Genomic DNA, 22,275 nt, shown 5'->3' on the forward strand with positions numbered 1-22,275 from the left:
TGGGCTTTGGCGCGGTACGCTTGTGTGTGAGTGCAAAACGCGCCAAAGCCCGAAACTGAAAGCGAGACGTGACTTTTAAGGGACTGTTTCATATGGATTTATTAATAATTCTTACTGTTCAGTGAACGCAAACTGCTGTAGTTTATTAAAGACGCAAACCCCTCACTGCACGACAGCTGCGCGCCTTCAGCAGACCTCCTCATTCCTGCAGCAAGAGAGCTTTATGATTGTTTATGAGCGCCAAAAGTGTCGGAACTGTTCGGCAAAATATCTGACTGCGTGTCCCCGCATCCCTAAGGAATGTTTGGCGAAATATTTGACTGCATGTCACTGCTTAACAAACGACTGAAACAATATAACTAGAGAAATCTCCACTGTGCTGCTGAGTGAGAGAGTGCTTCTCACTGAACAGCGCAGCAGCGATGACGTAAGCGTGCCGAAGCCCATTTGTGGTGTGAGCGCGGTCCGTCGGGGGAGACGGGAGGGGGGACAAGCGTGCTTTGGCCCAGTTCGAGGCAACTGTACCTAGTGTGAGTACGGCCTTAGTTTGATCAAGTGTGCTTAATTAGGGTTATAACTGTGCAAAGCTCCGACCCTCCAGACACTGGCTTTGACATGCATTACAGTATTAAGTCTCTTTAAAAGTACTGTTTGAAAACCTGAGAGATACTCTATCTACACAAATTTCTTTTTACCCATACCTTTCTAAAAATGCCCTATAATATAGCGAAATTGTGAAAACCAAAACTGCAAGAAAACGTAGTCCAGGGTACATACTTGTTGGCTCTCAAAAATGTAATCCTGGGCACATACTGAATTTCCTATGAGCCTTGGTTGCAAAATACGATGATTATATCCAAAATCCAACATTCTTCCATGTGAACAGAATACGCCGGTGTGCATTTCTGCTTAAGAGTGAAGACTGAATAACTCATCGGGTATATTTTAATACAAGATAGCTGTCTACCTACAACATTTTATACTTCCTTTCTACATATACCTATACAATAAAGCCATGTACTGTACAGTATATCCATTCCACTCACAAGTAAAATAATGTATAATACTGTGTCAAATAAACAAAGCATTCCATTCTATTCATGTAGTAAATCACTATTATTTGTAACACAATCGTTGAATAGTTAGAATTCAATATAGTTGAATTCTAACTAAACTATAGACCCCCCCCCCCTGAATTGTTTTTTTTTTTTTATATATTTCCCAAATGATGTTTAACAGAGCAAATAAAATTTTCACAGTATGTCTGATTTTTTTTTTCTTGTGGTGAAAGTCTTGTTTTATTTCAGCTAGAACAAAAACAGTTTTTAATTATTTAAACACCATTTTAAGGTCAAAATTATTAGCCCCTTTAAGCTATATATTTTTTCGATAGTCTACAGAACAAAGCATCATTATACAATAACTTGCCTAATTACCCTAACCTATAAAAGTGTCTTGAAAAATATCTAGTCAAATATTATTTACTGTCATCATGGCAAAGATAAAATAAATCAGTTATTAGAAATGAGTTATTAAAACTATTATGTTTAGAAATGTGTTGGAGAAATCTTCTCTCCGTTTAACAGAAATTGGGAAAAAGGTATACAGAGGGGCTAATAATTCAGGGGGGCTAATAATTCTGACTTTAACTGTATGTGTCTGTATGTTAATGTGCAGGAAATGCTAAAGGATGAAGTGAGGACGTTGACGTACAGGAACTCCATGTACCACAACAAACACATCTTCAAGGACAAGATCGTGCTGGACGTAGGGAGTGGAACTGGCATCCTCTCCATGTTTGCTGCCAAGGCTGGAGCCAAGCACGTGTATGGGGTAAGAGGGCGGCCCTCCTTATGCCTAAAACCGCATGAGCCTGTAGCCTCCTACCCTTTTGGAAGCATCCGCACAGCCCAAAATAGCATCATGTGTGGCAGTCGCACTGAGAGCTTTTGAAGGTGTAAACGAATAATCCTCTTTTGTGGAGAAAGATGACGACATATTACCACCTACTTATTTCATAATGAGGATCAGAAATATACGTTCACGCCAGGAATCGTAATCTGCATAAAAGCTATCATTTTCTTTAAATGCTAATGGAAATATTCTTAGATGATGGAAGATGTCCCTCTAAAGAGCAGTGTTCAACATGTAACATATTAAGATGGACATTAGGCACATGCTGGATGATAAAGCAGGCCCCTATGGTATTATTGTGAATTAAAAGAAACATTTGATAAAAGTCAAATTACTTACTTCATCTTATAAAAAAAAAAAAACAGAAATGATACAAATACGCATACATCACATAAATATTTGAAATATATAAGTAACATAAAATGTATAATAAATAGTACTACCTTAATATCAATATTAAACATATGTATATTATTTGACCATATTGTAAACAAGGTTGTGGTAATAGCAACACTACTGCAAATTATGGTTATATATATATATATATATATATATATATATATATATATATATATATATATATATATATATATATATATATATATATATATACATACAGGGCTTTATAATAACACCCGACAACTCGCCAAATGCGGGTAGATTTCAGCTTTGGCGGGTTAGACAGCCACTCCCACTAGCCACTTTGGCAGGATGTAAATAATTTTTACATTGTAGTTTTCTTAAAGCAGGGTTCGACAATAAGGATGGCCCAATATGCATGCAAATGTGATCTTAGAATCGAGAAACAGCACGACTAAAAACAACAACTGTGTTCGCACAAGACAAAGCAGGTGAATACCGTATGAGAGGATGATTACTCGCGCGCACAGGTGATGTTATGCGCGCAACTGTTAAAAGCGGGCGCGCTCCCATTTACCTGCGCTTTTTTTTTTTCCGTTTACTTGCGATAGGTTCTCTTTGAAAAAGACTAGACAAAAACGATGCTCGTGTACCCAAAGTCCTGCTGCTTTTAAGAGCTCAAGATTGAAAAATATTCATATTTGTAAGCAATAGCAGCCATCACTGCTTTCGTTTTATTTATTCTCGGGCACGTGATCATGCTTTCATTATCACTCGTGGTATGTTTTTACCTGCTTTCTTTAGCTTACAGTTATTTTTGTTAATATAGTTTAATTATCATCCTTTACAATAACACTGCTTTAATATGAGATTAACTCCCCATTTATGTAGTTAACTGCTGATCTGGGCCAAAACAATTACTGTGCATGACAATAGATCTTTTTAAATGTTAATTAAAAAAAAAGTATTTTTGTTGAATAAAATGTATACAGTTATATATTTGCTTGTTTTGACACATTTAAATATGTGGCAAAGAAATATTTACTTCATTTTGGTGTGGTTAGAGATGAATTTGGTAAAACCTTTATTCTGAGCCCTAAAAAGTCATGTAAAAACAAAAACCAATTGCAATGCGACACAACCCATTCGCTCATGCACAGTGAGCAAGCTCATACACAACACACACAAACAATGAAATAAATGAGGAGGCATGTGGACAGCACAACATCTTTATCAAGTCATATTAGCATGTCAAAGTCACATTTATTTATATAAAATATATTTTCCAAACAACAAAAGTGTGGCTAGTGAAAATGGTAAGTGGCTAGTAATGTTGGAAATCTACTAGCCACAGTGGCTGGTGATCGAAAAAGTTAATGTAAAGCCCTGTATATATTCATTCATTTTCTTGTCGGCTTAGTCCCTTTATTAATCCGCTGTCGCCACAGCGGAATGAACCGCCAACTTATCCAGCAAGTTTTTACGGAGCCGATGCCCTTCCAGCCGCAACCCATCTCTGGGATACATCCACACACACATTCACACACACACTCATACACTACGGACAATTTAGTCCACCCAATTCACCTGTACCACATGTCTTTGGACTGTGGGGGAAACCGGAGCACATGGAGGAAACCCACGCGAAGGCAGGGATAACATGCAAACTCCACACAGAAATGCCAACTGAGCCGAGGTTCGAACCAGCGACCTTCTTGCTGTGAGGCAACAGCACTACCTACTGCGCCACTGCCTCGCCCCCTGTGTGTATATATATATATATATATTAGAGTTGAACTATATATCATTTGTAAGTTTAACAATGATTTATTCATTGCAGTGGTGTTGTCACGTTACTGGAGACCGGTACCAATCGGTACTCACGTTTTAAAAACATCCATTTCCCACTTACATTTGAGCGCTGTTGAGCACGTTCTTAAACAGCGCTGATTCGCCATTGTTTTCACATGCTTAACAGAAATAGCCATGAAGGTCATCAGTTCACTGAACTCATCGCTGTTTACCGAGTCTAACAACAGCTACAGGGACACTGGAGCATTTTAAAGCTGCCAAGATCAGTCGGTTCATTAGCGGATCGCTCTTATGTCAGCTTATAAACAGACCAGCTGATCTCCGTGGCTATAAAATGCTTCAGTGCCCCAGTATCTGTGGTTACACTCAGTAATCGGGTGAGTTTGGTGAACTGATGACCTTCACGGCAAATCACAGTCATTTCTGTTGAGCATGTGAACAAAAAGGCAACATTGCTCAAATGTAAGCATGAAATCGAACATTTTTTAAATGTTAGTACAGATTGGAACCGAAATTCAGTATCGTGACAACACTACTTTGCAGTATTATTTTACATTTGATTATTCAAATAGACTCAATAAATGACTGTTTATTTCATTTGTATATTTTACTTTACTGTATTTATTAATGCTTCATTGTTTATTAAATTGTCTGCAGATTTTCCTATACAATCATCTCAACCTATCTAAAATGATAAATTCTTTTAAGTTATTATAAATTCATCTGGTGGAATTGCATTCATTTTGCTATACACATCACCGAATAACAAAAAATCGTAATGTTACATTTTTCCAATATTGTGCAGCACTAATTTGTATTTCAACTGAAAGTAGCTTTACAGTAAAATGAATAACATCACTTTTTATGTACACTTTTACATAGTACACACTGCTGGGTTCCACACAATAGATTTGTGATGGGACAACATGAAGTAATTAAGTTAATTTATTCGTTTTTACAAATTTAAGTGGATTGAACATAAAACATGTAAGTTCTCCCCCCAAAAAAATGAAAGAATTGTGCCGTATCAGCTCATTTTAAATAAGTACTGTAGCTTGAACAGACAGCATTCTAAATTTGAGTGCAGGCAATGTATATGTTCAACCATCTTTTTAAAAATTACTTCAAATTTTGTAATTTTACATTTGCAAGGACAGTCAACATCAACACTGAATATCTCTGAATCGAATCAAATGTTGCACCAACAACCCTGCACTGATTAAAATGTAATTTCTTTCACCAAAATGACAACAGTAACCCTATTATTTTTCAGAATATTAGTGTAAAGCATCTTTGAATCTTTCATTTGTAAAGTCTTATATAAAATAACACAACTTGACTATAGATATAAATTCATTGTGCAATCCGATGACCTTGTGAAAGCATCACCCTACCACAACACAACCACAGTACTTTTTTTTTCTACAAAGGGCCCCTTCTGTTTTTCGGTCTCACAATTTCCTGAATACATTCTATTTCTCCTTTTCACTTCCTGTCCATTCAGACCTCGCTCTCTCTATTTCTCAGTACAATCCACCCCAGTGGTTAGTGAAGGTTTTTAGCGGTCAGCCTTTATTGGCTGTGCTGATATATCAGACTCTTGCACACCACATTGTGAGGCTCTGGTAATTGGCTCTTCAGAAAAATCTGAGAAAAAGACCCACCAAAAAAAGAAGTAAAGGTCAAAAGGGCCGCATTAACCATGTGCTGCTTGTTTTGCACTTTCTCATTGAGAAATAAAGCTTGTTAGGCCAAGTTAGAGTATGAAAAGAAAGGGAAAACTCTCCATTTTATCTGTCCTTGCAACCTCTTGGGACAGAATGTTCTCTCGGTTTTCTGGAGAGAGCGAAAAGTCCTTGGAAAGTGGATCTGTGAGTTGGAGTCGAGGTCTCCGTTGTAATTGAACTGATATGATTTGCACCTCGCTGCTCTTATCCTGTTGCACAGTGATAATGAACGGCTAGCTGAATGGATTCATCATATTTAAATGCCAGAGAGAGACTGTGTTTCAGCTCATCACAAACAAAACAAAAAAAAAAAAACAGCGTAGACAGCACTTGGACAGTGTAGAATATAAACAAGATTTTTACATTTCCTGGTAGTTGCCCATCATAAGTAAATTGGTTATTAGGCAGGTTGTTTACAGTACTTTGATGTTACTCTTGCTTTAAACTTGGGACACATCAGGCTGACTTTAAAGAACTAGCACCAGCTGTATCTGGTCATGTCTGGAGCAAAAATCTGCATGTGAACACTAGGCATGGGATGGTATAAGATTCTGACAGTATGATAAAAATATCTGAATAATTGAATAAAAATATCACGGTTTCATGGTTTTAAATGTCTGTAAAAACAGGGTTTCACATCAAATTTAAGTCTTTAAGATCATTATCAATGACATTTGAGACTATCACAGGGCAAAACGCTGATAATTTTCTGTAATAACCAGTGGACTTTTTCTTTACTTGCCCAATTAAAATTAAAATTCAGTAATTTCTTAACCAAATATTTTAAATAATGTGTCAAAACAAGCAAACTCTAGTTATATGCGTATATTTTTATTAGCACAACCTTTCTTTAAAAAAAGACAAGTTTTAAAAGCTATAATAAACAATTTATGCACAACATAATTTAAATGTTTGTTTCCTAATGTTCAATAACATATTTTCAGAATTCTGAGGTCTAAATCAATGTTAATATTTATTTTGAGGGTAACTACACCTTCAACTTCTAGATTCTTTTAAAATTGCTATATAAAAAAAACAGTAATTTTTGGTGTCATTTATTAATTCGACATTCACAATGAGATACTTTTCTAAGTGCTCTGAAAATCAAACCAAAACAGAATATTTTTCACAAATGCAATGTAGCGTAAACAATATTAAATTAAAGACAATCAGAATGTCTCAAAGTTTTAAAATCTGTAATAAATAACATTTTTGCACAACCTACATTTGTGCATAAAACATGAAAACATGGAGAACTTTTGAACAAATGTTATTATAAGGATGTAAGGAATAAAATTAAACTGTATTGCTAAATAATAATTGTTAATTGTGTTAAAAGTTTTTTTTTAGATAGATTTGTTGGTTGTACTGATTGGCTATAGATTTACTTGGACAATTAGTGACACAACAGTATATTTTAGTGAATTTTTTTAAGGCCTTAAATTTAGTTTTTGAAATTTAAAACATTTTAAGACCCCGAGGACACCCTGAAAAACTAAAACTTTTTTCCCCCTTTGAACACAATATATTTTATTTAAAAAAACATTAAAATATTTTGGAGCAGTAAACATGCCAAGCTGCTCTCTTCATTGGTTTTAAAAAACACAGATTTCTTTACAATTTAAATGGCATCTGTTGATATTTTGTTTCTGCTGGTGATGCTGTTTTCATAAAAAGCTGAAGAAAAAAAAATTAAATAAAAATCTTACCCATACCTTAGGAACGGTATAGCAGAAAATGTTGCCGGATTGAAAACTTTGACTTACCTTGAAAACGGTTATCGTCCAATGCCTAGTGAACACACAAAACAGATGACAGCTAATGGAATGAGAACAAACATTTTGCTTCTGTGTGAGAATGTGCATCTCTCCATGCCGGCTGGTGGCAGTAGTCGGTATTGTCAAAACAAAAAGGAAAATCAGAACCAGTGCTGCATGCAAACCAATCATGAACATAGCAACGTTAACATAGCATTTTAACAGTGCTTCTCTCTAATCATAGGGAGACTTGTTTGAGCAAATATGTCTGATCATCCATATAATTTGCAATTATTTAAGAAATGATGAAATGACAGCTGGTCTCTTTGTGTTCCCTCGTGACTTGCATTGTTTGCTTAGATTCATCACTTCAGTTTTTGTTCTGACACATTGATTTGGTTCCACACTGAGGATCTGACAGCCAGGCAACATAGTGACGAAGTCATGCATGCAAGCTCTCTAACGCAGTCATGGAGAAGGCTTCCAACAGTCGTAAAGCCAAAAAGTTTGCTTTTTCGCAAATCATTTATACTTGATAATACTAGATTGCTGTCAATATGTGCCAGTCGTGTGCAGTCAGGTCTATGTCTTCCCAGTCTGGATCGGTTCTGCGTTTGGTCTGGTACATTTAGGCTGCTTTCACACTAGCGCTTTTGGTCCACACCCAAGTTCGGTTGACATCAGAGTTTGTTTCATTTAGCAAGTGTAAACGAGGTTTTCGGAATTGGGTGTGCAGCCGTGAACCGTACCTGAGTCCACCTGAAAGAGGTTACCAAAACCAAAAGATTCATCAAAAGCAGAGCGACCACAATGTGTGTACTTCTTTCCATTTTCGTGGCCGTCTGTCACCATGACGCAAGCATACTGTGGTTCAGAAAAAAAAAAAAGACGGTGTGAACACAACCCAGCTGAAAAGATGGCAAGGGGGAAATATCTAACTTGGGTTCAAACTAGGCAAACAACCCAAGTGTGAAACCACCTTTAAGGGCCATGACACACCAAACCGACACTAAAACAACTGGCACCAATGAAACCCAACAGTGTTGTTGCCTTCTGTCGCCTCACGTCTGGTTCAGTCTGGACCAAAAAGCTGTTAGTGAACACTCACAAACGGACGAACGCCAACTGAAACTAGGGTGCGTTTTCTGTGCCTGCATGGAAGGATATGTCTTTCCGCACTGCAGTAGGCAGTAGTCTGTCTTCGTATTCCCAGTGGAAAACCGGAACTTCCGACGCACACGTGCAAATCATAAACAAAGCAGTGTTTAAAACCATTACCACTGTAATAGTCACTCTCTACGTAACTCACCATTTGCTTGGTGTGTTCTATCCCTAATGCATTTTTTCAGTCTGCACAGGTTCCGGTTTATCATTTTTAAAACAGTCCAAGTCAGTTCCATGCAGTCATTAACCTGTCTTCTGAAGACCTCTAGTATGGAACACACCAAACAAACTAGCCTGACAGATTCTCACTGTTGGCATAGTGTGTTCCAGTCTTTAGTGGTTAATCAGCCAAAAGCCATGTAGTTTCGCAGGAAAGACTCCCAGGTCTTGTCTTTTCTACTGTAAATTTATGAGATTCTTTTCTAGCAATTTGACACTCTGCCAGGCAAAACTCATGTGTTTATGGTAGCTGTGTATGATTTGACAGACAATGATATTTCAAAATGACACTAAACAAACAAGCAGACGGCAGCTCCTTTTAAAAATCTGGCAAGAAGCAAGTGACTCTTTATTACTGAATTATTGACTCAAAGGATTCATTCCTGTTCATGAATGAAACATAGATGTGCAAATGTTTTGATTGCCTTTTCTGCAAGAATTTTTGTTGATTTAAAAATTGACAATATAGCGACTTATACAGTGTTTGGATAAATAATCATACATTTTGCATTAAAACAGCATGTTGCTACCAAATCCAAGGTTCAGTTCCCAGAAAATGCTTGAACTAATCAAATATTTAGCTTGAAATACAATATAAATTACTTTGATTAAAAACATCTGCTTAACTAAGTTATTCTAAGCACTAAAGTAGGCGCTATTGCACTTAATGTTTGTCATCGCTAATATATTTTCAGCCAGGCAAAACCTGTAATGCGTAGCAAAATATTTATGAATAAACTTATAAAGCATGCTACAGTAGAAGCTGGTTGAATAACTCAAATTAATATTTCAACACATAACTTTTTTTCTTTCAGAAAAAGCATTAGATAAACTCATGTTTAATATTCAAGCTTGTCTTGTTTGCAAGGCTTTGCCCTTGATGTGTGTTTACTGCAGCTCAGGCCGCTCGCCTTGATCATGAGCATCAAGCACTTTTCTGAAAGGGAAAATGTGCTGACTGTGTTATGGGCTTCTCTGATTACTTTTAAAGTCAGTGCTGACCCACTGCAGTACGTGAAACTTTTACAAAAACAGGTGGGCCAGTCGTGTTAGAAAAAGCGGCGGTTCGGATTATTTGTCAGCTGAAGCGATGCTGACTGACTCTGGGCTACACTGAAATTGATGGCAATGGCTGTGGACACTAACGAAAACACAAGGGACGTCGTGAGGCAGAAGGATGTGTGCTGTCTAGAATCGACTTCTCACTTATACAGCTGACGGCTTTATACTTTATCTCTCCTCTTCCCTTTCGCCTCGGGCCACCGACAGCCCTGTTACTGTGTGTGCTCATTTATGTATATCCCTGTCTGACAACGGGACGGGACTGTGAATGTTAAATAGGGTGGTTGAGGTGGCTGGAGGCTGATCAGAGGAATATGTCTAATGGGCAGGACTGCAAGACTCATAATCCTTTAAAGTATAGTGACTGTAAGGTGAAGAATGGTATCTGTGTAATCATTCAATAAGGCAGAAAACTTTGGGGTTTTTTTATTAAATGAATGCTTTTAGTGAGCAAGGATGCACTGAATTGATAAATAGTGACAGTAAATAAATTTTTAATGCTGCCCAATTTATAATAGGGTTGGGCCAATAAACAATATTATACAGAATTCATTCAATATTCTATATGAGTTATACCACTCAATATTGATCTACGTGCCAATCACACAGAAGAAGTGTGCAACAATGGGAATTTAATACTGTTTTGATATTAGAGATGTACCGAATTTTTGGCCACCGAAAGTTTATCGGCCTAAAATATGTTATGGTGTTTAAATATAATGGCATAAAAATGTAGAATTTTAATAAAAATATTGAGCAGCACATCTGTTTTCAGCAATAACATATTGCAAATCTGATGTGAATGATGTGTCAATTGTGCAAGCTTATTTTCCAATATTAAATAATAAAGTTTAGAAAACAGTTCCTTCAAACATTCAGGAAACGGGGTAAAAGTGATGGATTAAAATACTGGGAGTAAATAGGTTGTGACCCTGTCTTAAAAAAAGTGCATCCCAGCTGTAAAAGGAGTTGGGTATCGTTTGGTTGTTTTTTATTCAATCTATTTTTTTAAGCTAAAAACTAAACAACAATTCACAAAAGACACAAAACAATGGTAGCTAAAAACAGAGTGTTATTCTTATATGTTCAACATGGGCTCATTCTAAAAATTTAGCCCTATATACATTTCTGGAGATCACGAATTAAGTAGCCAGAGATACGTATGGCTGCAATACATTTTTAAAATGAACGCTACTTGGCGGTATGTCGCCATTCCTTTTCTTGCTGAGCAGCTGACTACCTCCATACCTTTCCACTGTTACCAGTTTGTCCGGTAGTTCAATATGTACATCAGCGGACTTGAGACGCAGAGCGAAGTTGACCGCAATGACAGGGTTCGAGTTTGTTGAAGAACGGTTCCATAGAGTGGGTAAGACAAAAACAAAAGCTAAAAAGAAAAACAAGTAAATAACAGGGTGAGAATGTGGTAAAATATGAAGACGTGGTAAAAATCATTCGAGGGCTTTTCTTTTTTCTGGATTGCTTTTAAAAATACTACTGGTTGTGTTTAGGGAAGGGGGAGGGTGGGAAGATCGATCGGTCGGTCAGTCAGTAAATCAGTCAGTCAACAGTGGCCTCTGGTGGATTTACGTTACAACAGCAGGCGCGAATAGCGCTAGCTGGAGAAATTTGAGATCTGAAAAAGCGTACACAGCGGCCTCTGTTGGATTCACAAAAACTAAAACTGCAAAAAAACTTAGCTCCTGAGACGTATTTGGCACTCACCAGAAGTGTATATAAGGGTACGTAATAAGCCTGGGTTGTATATGTTACAATTAAAATATATTAAAAATTTGACTATTATTAGCATTATTATTGAAAAAATTCATTCATTCATTTTCTTTTCGGCTTAGTCCCTTTATTAATCTGGGTTCGCCACAGCGGAATGAACAATCAACTTATCCAGCATATGTTTTTTATGCAGCAGATGCCCTTCCAGCTGCAACCTGTCACTGGGAAACATCCGTACACACTCAATCACACACATACATACGGTCAATTTTAGCTTACCAAATTCACCTACAGCACATGTCTTTGGACTTGTGGGGGAAACCGGAGCACCCAAAGGAAACCCATGCCAACACAGGGAGAACATGCAAACTCCACAAAGAAATGCCAACTGAACCAACAACCTTCCTGCTGTGAGGCAATTGTGCTACCCACTGCGCCACTGCGTCACCATTATTGAAAAAATATATATTTTAAAATTTAACAATATATGAAAAGTTATTTTATAATAAATAAAAACAAAAATAGAACTACAAAAAAGCAATAAAAGACAAGTCATCTAACCAACATACCATAATCTAACACTAAACAACACTAACAGTTATAGTATTAATAACAGCACAATTGTCTGTACTTTTGATGTGCAATTTTAGAAATTCTTTAGTGATTTATATCAAATACAATAATTAAAAAATAACAGTTATATTACGAGCGGTTTACCGATTAAAATTGTAGCCTACTCATTTCTTCATATAAAAAAGAAACATGTTTCCAATCCTGTAGTTAAATCTCTGAAATCAATCGACAGCTTTATTCTGTTTCAGTCTAGCATTTGTTTCAGTAAACAACCTTACACAGTTAGGGTCAGAATTATTAGCCCCCTTTAAATTTTTTTTGCTTTTTTAAATATTTGCCAAATGCCATTTAACAGAGCAATGTAATTTTCAAAGTATGTCTGATAATATTTTTTCTTCAGGAGAAAGTCTTATTTGTTTTATTTCGAATAGAAAAAAAGCAGTTTTTAATTTTTAAAACCCATTTGAATGTCAAAATTATTAGCCCCTTTAAGCTATTTTATTTCGATTGTCTACAGGACAAACCATCATTATACAACAACTTGTGTATTTACCCTAACCTGCCTTCCATAACCTTATTAACCACAGAAGCCTTTAAATGTCATTTTAAGCTGTATAGAAGTGTCTTGAGAAATATCTAATCAAATATTATTTACTGTCATCATGGCAAAGATAAAATAAATCAGTTATCAGAAATTAGTTACTTAAACTATTATGTTTAGAAATGTGTTGGAGAAATCTGCTCTCCATTAAACAGAAATTAACAGGGGGGCTAACAATTCGGACTTCAACTGTAGCTGTAAACAGGTCGCTGTTTCAGGGACTCAAATGTTTACCAGTGGTGAAACAATCATAAGATATGCCCCTTTGTTTGCTTAATACTTCTAAGCCAATTATGTTTGCAATTACTGTACTGAAATATTTTCAAATGCGTACATTTTAAAATGACAAATTGTCTAATAGTATAAGTGAAAAAAGATTTTTGACATCAAGACAACTATAGATTTCCAACCAATAGGCAAACAAGGGTTAATAACAACTGAACGATTGCATCTTAATAATATGTTTTCATTCCTTCTCAGATTGAATGCTCAAGTATATCAGAGTACTCAGAGAAAATCATCAAGGCCAATCATCTGGACAGTGGTGAGTAGATGTGGTGTGTGTGTGTGTGTGTGCAAAAAGCAAAATGGCTAAAAGGATGAGACACGGACATTAAAGAGTGGATGTTGTGCATGTTTCTATTCCGCCTACTAAATATACATTTTTTAAAACCTCTGCAGTGATCTGAATATTAAAAGAAATTTTTAATAGTAAATGCTTAGTATAGTTTATCAATGACAATATGGCTATAAAGGGCACAAAAATATGTTGATCCATGTTTTTGTCTTGTTTTTCAGTACAAAACGCCATACTCTTGGAGATGTTGTGATTTGTAATAACATTGCAATAATGTGATATTAGTAAAAATGAAAAATAATGTTTTCTGTTAATATATTTTAAAATGTAAGAATTATTATTACCGTTCATTTATTTATTTTCTTCTCGGCTCCACCACACCGCCTCAATTATTGCCATACAAAGCCTAATTTTCAGCATTATTACTTTAGTCTTCACATCTGTCGTAACTTATTGTAATTGCTTGATTTGGGGCAAAAGAAACATTTGTCAGAATGTTGCAAAAGCTTATATTGCTGAATGTTTTGTGGGAAATTTGAGGCTTTTTTTTCTCAAAATTACTTGATAAATATAAACATATAATGTTCTTATTTATAAATCCCTTTTTTGTCACTTGTGGCCCATTTCATGGATTCTTAATAAATAAATAAATAAATATAGTAATAAATAATAATAATAATAATAATAAATAATAGTTTTATTAATTATATATATATATATATATATATATATATATATATATATATATATATATATATATGCATGCATGCATGCATGTATGTATGTATATATATATATATATATATATATGTGTGTGTGTGTGTGTGTGTGTGTGTGTATATATAAATAATTAATAAAACTTTTAGAATAAAAAAAAGTTATGACATGTAAATGATAAAAGGCAAGACAAAATACAGAAATATATTGTGTGTATGCTTAATTATAGTCTTAAAGGTCCCCTGAAGTGCTTTGAATTTGTTTTTTTCGATGTTTGAAATAATCTTAACTGAAAAACAAAGAGAGGATGGGACAGAGTAGCTCCTGCCGCTTGTTTTGTTTTCTCACTGCTCTGCCAGTGAGAGTGGCTGAGCTAAAGCGCATCAAATAAATAGCAAATGAGAAGTGTCTTGAAGGGGGCGGGGCATGTCAGATACTAGAGAGCATTTGATTGATCAAGACTTAATGAGAAACTGAAGTATGAGGTGATGTGAAAAAAAACAACAACGATCCATTTAGGCGGAAGTGATACACTGCAAGCTTTACATTTTATTGGTTTTATATCTCGTAAATGAAAATTTTGTCTTTGTTTTGTACCACACTAACTTAACGATATCCTTGAAGACTAACATACTAACATCTAAAAAACTTTATTTTGATTTTACTGGACCTTTAAATAAAAGAATACACTATGTATCACACATAGGGCTGGGAAATTTGGCCTAAAATCAAAATCTTGATTATTTGAATATTTTTTAACTCGATTACAATTAATGGATGATTTATTTTCCCTCATAGTTCATGGACAAGCCTTGTACAGTAAATATCCTCACATATTAGAGGTTTTTGAATGAAGGGTGCATTACTTGATTTTAAAATAATTGAAGGAAACACATACCATCAACTATCTATGATTATTCATCGAAGCTCAATGCTGAACAACTGAATTTAAAACACACATTGCCTAAAACAAACAGTCACTTTTTTTCTAAAAATAAATAACTTGCACTTTTGGAAACAACATACATTATTTTCTGTGCTTTTTATATTAAAAGTAGAAAATAAGCAGCATCTCTTCTGAATAAAATAACTCCTGCATACTGTATCTTGTGAATAATATTTACAACAGTGCATTTCGTACTTCTTCTGTAAACAAATATTTTAATGCAAATAATCATTTTAATGTAATGGAAAATATGCTGTCTCAAGCCATCTTTGGCACAGTTTCTAATAATCATCAATATAGTACAAAGTAAGGCTCAAGAATGGGTCCATCATCTGACTTGACCAGAGATCAGATGTTGCTGCAGTGGTGTTGCTCTGCAATAACACTTCCGAAACGCTAGCTGGCTGTGGGTTTTTATGTTCCTGTGTGTCAAGTTTCTTTATGGGTGTTTTGTATTTTCTAAATGCTACGTTAATGTACAAGAAGCTAAACTAGCTCATTTAGAGGTCCTCAGTGGGATTACGATGGTAAACACTTGATCCAACAGGCTCAGCCCACACTCATCATCGTTATCAAGTCAACATGTAGTAACATTTTTTGAGAGGTGTGCATCAGCGTCAGCATTAGCCACAGCAAAGGGTGTGCGAAGTATAAACGGAGCGGGGTCACGTGACTACACACACAGTAGGGAAAGTACTTGGAAAAAAATTATTTTTTATAGTTATGTTATTGAACGTATCAATCTATCAAGCAAAAAGTAAAAATATGTAAGGATTTTAATATACGGTAAGTTACAAATAAAATACCATAAAAACATCACATATTACCAACGCTGAAATCCAAACATTTTCTGATCATTGTTTTATTTCATTAAGCAAATACCACATTGCTAAAGATTTTATTTACTGTTTTAAAAAAAAGACATCACTATAACATGCTCCAATTGGATAATTCATTAGACCACTGCAGTATCCTCAATACAAGCTGATGTTGCAATCTCAGCTGGAGTCTCTCTCTTTTACACACACAGTTTGACCCACATCTTTTATCTGGCCTTAAAAATCCAAAGAGAAGAAAGGATCTGTCAAGCGTGGCCTTATTTGTGTGTATGTTCCAGTTATAACCATCTTTAAAGGGAAAGTGGAAGAAACGGAGCTGCCGGTAGATCAGGTGGACATTATCATCTCAGAGTGGATGGGATATTGCCTTTTTTATGAATCCATGCTCAACACGGTCATCTACGCCAGAGACAAGTGGCTGGTTAGTGTTTATCTGTGTGTGTGTGTAAATATAGCTGAAGTGCCTACAGAATGAACACAGAGCCTGTGATCTGTATCTTTAGAAACCTGGAGGTCTCATGTTCCCAGACCGAGCTGCTCTCTATGTGGTGGCCATTGAAGACAGGCAGTACAAGGACTTCAAGATTCACTGTGAGTCCCAAAACATACACACAAACATCTTGACTCAAAAAAGCGTTCAGCTTTTTTTACTGCTAGAATAAAGGAGTTCTGTCATGCTTTGAAACAATCATATTCTTAAAGTCAGGAATCCAAATTCACAATGTTTATTTTGCTAGTGCCAAAGTTAAACCACTGATTTAAAAGAAATTTTTGTTAGTTTGCTTCCACGTTTGTTGTGGCTTCTCTGTTGATGTCAGTTTCAAGCATGTAAAAACAAATTATTGCTCCCTTAAATTCAACATTCTGACTACCCCCATCTACATTTCTGAAGATTGCGAATTATGTAGCCAGATGTACGTACGTATGGCTGCATTTCGTCTTTAAAATGAACACTATGGGACGATATGACGCCGTTCCTTTTCTCACCTACCAGCTGACCGCGTATTTCCGTATGGATGGCTTTTCCGCTGTTACCAGTTTGCCCAGTAGCTCGCCATGTATGTCAGTGTAATTGACTTGAAACGCAAAGCGGAGTTGACCACGACGACAGGGTTTGAGTCTGGAGAAGAAATGTTCCAGAAAGCAGGTAAGACAAAAACATAAGCCAAAAAATAAAATAAACAAGTAAATAACAGGGTAAGAATGTGGTAAAATATGAAAATGTAGTAGAAATCTAGCTGCTACGAGGGCTTTTCTTTTTCTGGATTGCTTTTGAAAACACTGCGATTGGGTTTTGGGAAGTGGGTGGGCGCTGGTCAACCGGTGCTTTTTAAACCACCATCGGTTGGGTTTAGGAAAGGATCAGTTGATCGCCCGGTCGGTTGGTCAGTCAGTTGACAGCAGCCTCTGGTGGATTTACGCGAGAAGAGCATGTGCTAATGGCACTCGCAAGAGAAAGCTCCTGGGATGTATATGGCGCTCTTCAGAAATGTATATAGGGGTACGAAATCAGAATGAGTCTGGGTTGCTTAAATTTATTAGTTAAATCAAATGGACTTTTCTAGTCATCTCAACGTACATTAATCAAACTGACTAAAAATATAAAGCTACAGTTTGTATAACTTAATCAGGTTTATTAACTTATTCAAATAATGTTTTTTTACATTTCATCATTACATTTTTTATAGTGCACATCCCTCTTACCGTTAAATGATGTGCAAAAGAAAGCCCCGCCCCCTATTCAATATTCACTTCAGTTGGAAGTACTGTACATCATCATACTGAAAAAAAAGGTGTATTCGGCTTCATGCAGCGCTGTGCAGACAGATCGAAATCTGTTTAAAAGCAGTGCATTTCGGTTAGAAATTTTTCAGACTTGATGCTGCACAAACACAATGCGACTGTCTTCAAAGTACTGTGACATCGCTCCAAGATTAGATGGCTGACTCAGCCTGTGCAGCATCTGAAAAGCGACTGCAGGAGCTGCGATGACTAGGGTTGTAACGGTATGAATTTTTCACGGTATGATAATCGTCTAAAACAATACCACGGTTTGACGGTTTCGCGGTATACGGTATGTTACAAATGTTACAAAATAATAGAACAGTGAAGCAAATTTGACTTTTTCCAAATAATATATTTTTTAGTTACTATAAACAACACCACTTACAATGAACAAATAAAAAAATAAGAAAATAATAAATAATGTGTCAAAGTCCAAATAAAGTCCAAATAAACATGGTGCAAATCCTCAGTAAAAAATAGATATAAATATTTACTATACTATAAATAGTTACATAACGAAACTAGATTCAATATGGAACATCCTTAGGTTTTATGTGCCAGCATGGATATGGTTGTCTGTGGATATGGATATGGTTGTCTGCAATGCAGACAAACAGCTGCACCTTCATTTGCGTCTTTTGAAAACAGCAAGAGCAGCAGTTCGTCTTTGCTGTGTTACTGTTTTGTCATGTTTCTGTGCTGCTGTGCATGCAAAAGTACTTAGTATGAGAATTATTTCATGCAAAACTTTTTTTTTTTGCGTTTTATTTAGCCGTGCATAAATGTATGCCTATCTCTCATTCCGTGTTGTTCAAAAAGCTTGGTCCACAAACAAAAGCGAAACCTATGCTTATTGGTTGTGATATAGCGAGTTTGAACCAATCTGGGCATGGAGGAGGGACAATGCATCAATGTATCATGTCTGATTTGTCCGGAGACACAGTGACGAGCGTTTCTTTGTCAAATCAGCGTTGTCAAATGTTGATGACGTAACCGCACTGATTCCGGAGCCTCTGAAAGTCCGCGAATGTTATGTGATACAGCACTGGAAAGCTGAGACTCTCTTCTTTATGCCAATCTTTGAATTGTATGAATCGGATTAGCGGATCAAATGTTATTAAACATTTAAGAGCAATACTTGTTTTAGCCGCGGGCGGCTGTCTCGGTCTTTAAGGGTTAAAACCGTTGATATGCAATTGTTCATGGTATGATAATCGTGCACGTTCAAATCGTGGTAAACCGTCATACCGGTATATTGTTACAACCCTAGCGATGACGACACAGATCTTACACGATTGGCTTGATTCACCACATGACAACAACCATGTGCGTTTCGGGTTTCCATCTCACAAATTTTCCGTCTTCAAAATTTTTTATGCCAGGTCTATCCTGCACATATCATGCTTACTAAAATACTACAACTATTTTACTGCAGTGATCATCTTTTTGTTGTTAAATAATTTGTTTATAACGGCTATATTATTTGCATACTGTTGGTTTATTTTCAACCTTTTTCTATACAGACTATTTACTGTATTTAGCTCCATAAATTATTTAAATTGTATATTTTAGTGAATAATCAAATTTTATCTCAGATAGTTAATTCCCTTGTTGTTGAAAATGAACTATAGTTTGAAGAGACTATAAGCAGTTTTATTTGTACTCTAACTTTTTTGTTGTTATTGCAATAAATATATATATAGGCAGTGGTTCATGTCGAAAACACCTATTGTATCTGCAAATTCCAGTTCATGCAGACTGTAAAGGAATATTTCACATAAAAATTTCACCCTCATCTAGTATTTCTTCTTTTAATTTGATATTTTAAAGAATGCTGGAAACCGGCAATTGACATTAGTATTTTTTTCTACTATGGATGTCAAAGGCTGCAGACTTTTTTTTTTTCAATAACTTCAGAATAACCACTATTACAAATTTCTAAAAGGTGTTCATGTCTTTGTAAAACTCATAATTATAACCTGTAAACTGCTAATTTTCCAGAAAAAAATGACAGTGGGACCACTGTGACACCTGAATGCCACATCCATTTAAATGCTATCCTTAGGCATTGATAGCTGTTATTGAAAAGCTTAATTCGGAGAAAGTGAGCAGCTTTGAGTAGACCGTTACGTGTTGTCATCTTGAAATTACAGTGATTATGATATAAAGTGTGTAAAAGAACTGAACCATAGGACAGCTTAGGTTAATGCATTCTTCAGCGTACATTTGTTGCTCTATAGATTCAAATTCTGATGCATTTTAAGACATGAAATAATCTTTTCATACACCTTCTTTGAATGCAGGGTGGGAAAACGTCTATGGATTTGACATGACCTGCATCAGGAATGTAGCGATGAAAGAACCACTGGTGGATATCGTGGACTCGAAACAAGTGGTATCTAACTCCTGTCTGATCAAGGTCAGCCATTAAAACCCTTTTTTGTAAATCATGTAACTGCGAGTGTCTCTCCTCATGTGAAGTAGTCAACAGATAAAGCCAGATCCACTGAGAATACAGCAGCATTAGTATGTAACTGATCATTAGCTGTATCACTCAGTGTGACAGTTACATAATGATCCGTTGAAATGCAATTTCATTTCATTATAAACCACTGGAGTAGGTGCTGATGAGATGATTATTGGTTGAATCTGAATCATCAAGCCTGGAATTTTATGGCTCTGCAGATGGACTGTGAAATCCTTCTACAAACCTCTCATTTGACTGCCAAAAGATATGCATATAAAGAAAAGAAATATATTTGAAGCAAAAGGTTTTCTAGCTTTTCAAAGTTGAAATATGCAGCTCTTTTACAGCTAATACAATTTAAAATGAATGCAAATCAAAGCAGAGGTAAAAATAAAGCAATTTGATCATTTTGTATGTGATAAGTAGGCTCACACGGAATCTGCAGTGTGCAGATTTTTAGCCCATCATTAATTCTGTTTATTTACCAGAGTAAATGTGTGTAAATCTATTTTTATTCAGTTTTTTTTTTTATTAATTTCAGTAATAATATTAACTAATGTGAAAATGTTCATCTGATTTATGTTTAATGCAGTGTGTACAGTATTATTTTCTGTCTTTTACTAGATATATTATATGACAAACTTGCTTTATTTACCAAATAAAGTCAATCTAATTGGATTTGCATTTTTAACATTAAACAAAAGTTAAAAAGATCTTATTTTTATTTTATATATTAAGGTTTTAGTTATGATACTCCCAAAATAATTCCGAAAAAATCTGCAGATTTTTACCAAAATTCTCTGCAGAAATAGCAAAAAACGTCCGCAGATTCCGTCTGGCCCTAATAAGATTCTGACGGTATGATAACCTTGGATAAAAATATCACAATATGATGTTATTGCAACTACTGCTTCAAACTAAGTTCTTTTTAAATATCTGGGTAAATAAAAAATAAAAAAAGGATTACATAGGGCTGCTCGATTGTGGGAAAAATCATAATCACGATTATTTTGCTCATAATTGTAATCACAACTATTTAAAACGATTACTGTTGAAGTCAAAATAACTAGGCCTCCTGTGATTTTTTTTTTATAAACATTTCCCAAATCATGTTTAACTGAGCAAGGAATTTTTCACAGTATTTCCTATTATATTTTCTCTTCTAGAGAAAGGACTTTTTTGTTTTATTTTGGCTAGAATAAAAGCAGGTTTAATTAATTTGAATCCTATTTTAAGGTCAATTTTATTAGCCCCCTTAAGCTTTATATATATATTTTGATTGTCTCCAAAAAAAAAAAACAGTTATACAATGACTTGCCTAATTATCCTAATTAAACTAGTAAAATATTATGTACTGTCATCATAGCAAAGATAAAAGAAATCACTTATTAGAAATTAGTTATGTTATTATATTATTATCTATTATGTTTAGAAATGGGTTAAAAAAATCTTCTTTTCATTAAACAGAAATTGGGGGGGTGGGGGGGTGGGGGCTCATAATCCAGGAGGGCTAATAATTCATACAGTGTATATATATATATATATATATATATATATATATATATATATATATATATATATATATATATATATATATATATATATGGTTATTGTCCTCCCTGTAAATAAGGAATATAATAAAACTATTAAACAAACTGTGCTTTAAGCATCTTCAATGTAAGGAAAAAACTTAATTAAAGCTACTTCAGTCAAGAGCAGTGAGGGACTTTGTGAGAGACCCTGACTGAATCATTTGTACGAGTGAATCAGTTAACTGTACTCTCCCTGACCCTATCAACAGGATTAGTAAGATGTTAAAAGGGGAGAGGTTATGGTGCTTAATTTGCCAAATCTCATATTAGTCTTGTGTAGAATAGTGCTGCACACATTTTTTCTTCATTCTTTTTTCCATTTCTCTATTTTTTGAATACTTAGAAGGGAAATATACAGCTTTGCAATTCTCTCCGGAAAAAGCGCACACGCATGGAGCAGCTTCAAAGCAAGACAAGCTGAGGCAGAGAAAG

General features: G+C 35.3%; 1 protein-coding gene across 1 annotated transcript in view; it reads left to right on the forward strand.

Moving 5' to 3' along the window:
• Nucleotides 1–22,275, forward strand: part of LOC556054 (protein arginine N-methyltransferase 8-B) — a 50,280-nt gene that overhangs the window by 20,628 nt on the left and 7,377 nt on the right. The window contains exons 3-7 of the mRNA XM_003200433.7: nucleotides 1,678–1,833; nucleotides 13,401–13,464; nucleotides 16,278–16,420; nucleotides 16,503–16,590; nucleotides 20,088–20,203. Of these exons, the coding sequence (XP_003200481.1) occupies nucleotides 1,678–1,833; nucleotides 13,401–13,464; nucleotides 16,278–16,420; nucleotides 16,503–16,590; nucleotides 20,088–20,203 (567 nt within the window). The remainder of the gene's footprint in view (nucleotides 1–1,677; nucleotides 1,834–13,400; nucleotides 13,465–16,277; nucleotides 16,421–16,502; nucleotides 16,591–20,087; nucleotides 20,204–22,275) is intronic.

Source organism: Danio rerio, chromosome 18, assembly GCF_049306965.1.
Source record: "Danio rerio strain Tuebingen ecotype United States chromosome 18, GRCz12tu, whole genome shotgun sequence".
Classification (NCBI taxonomy): Eukaryota; Metazoa; Chordata; class Actinopteri; order Cypriniformes; family Danionidae; genus Danio; species Danio rerio.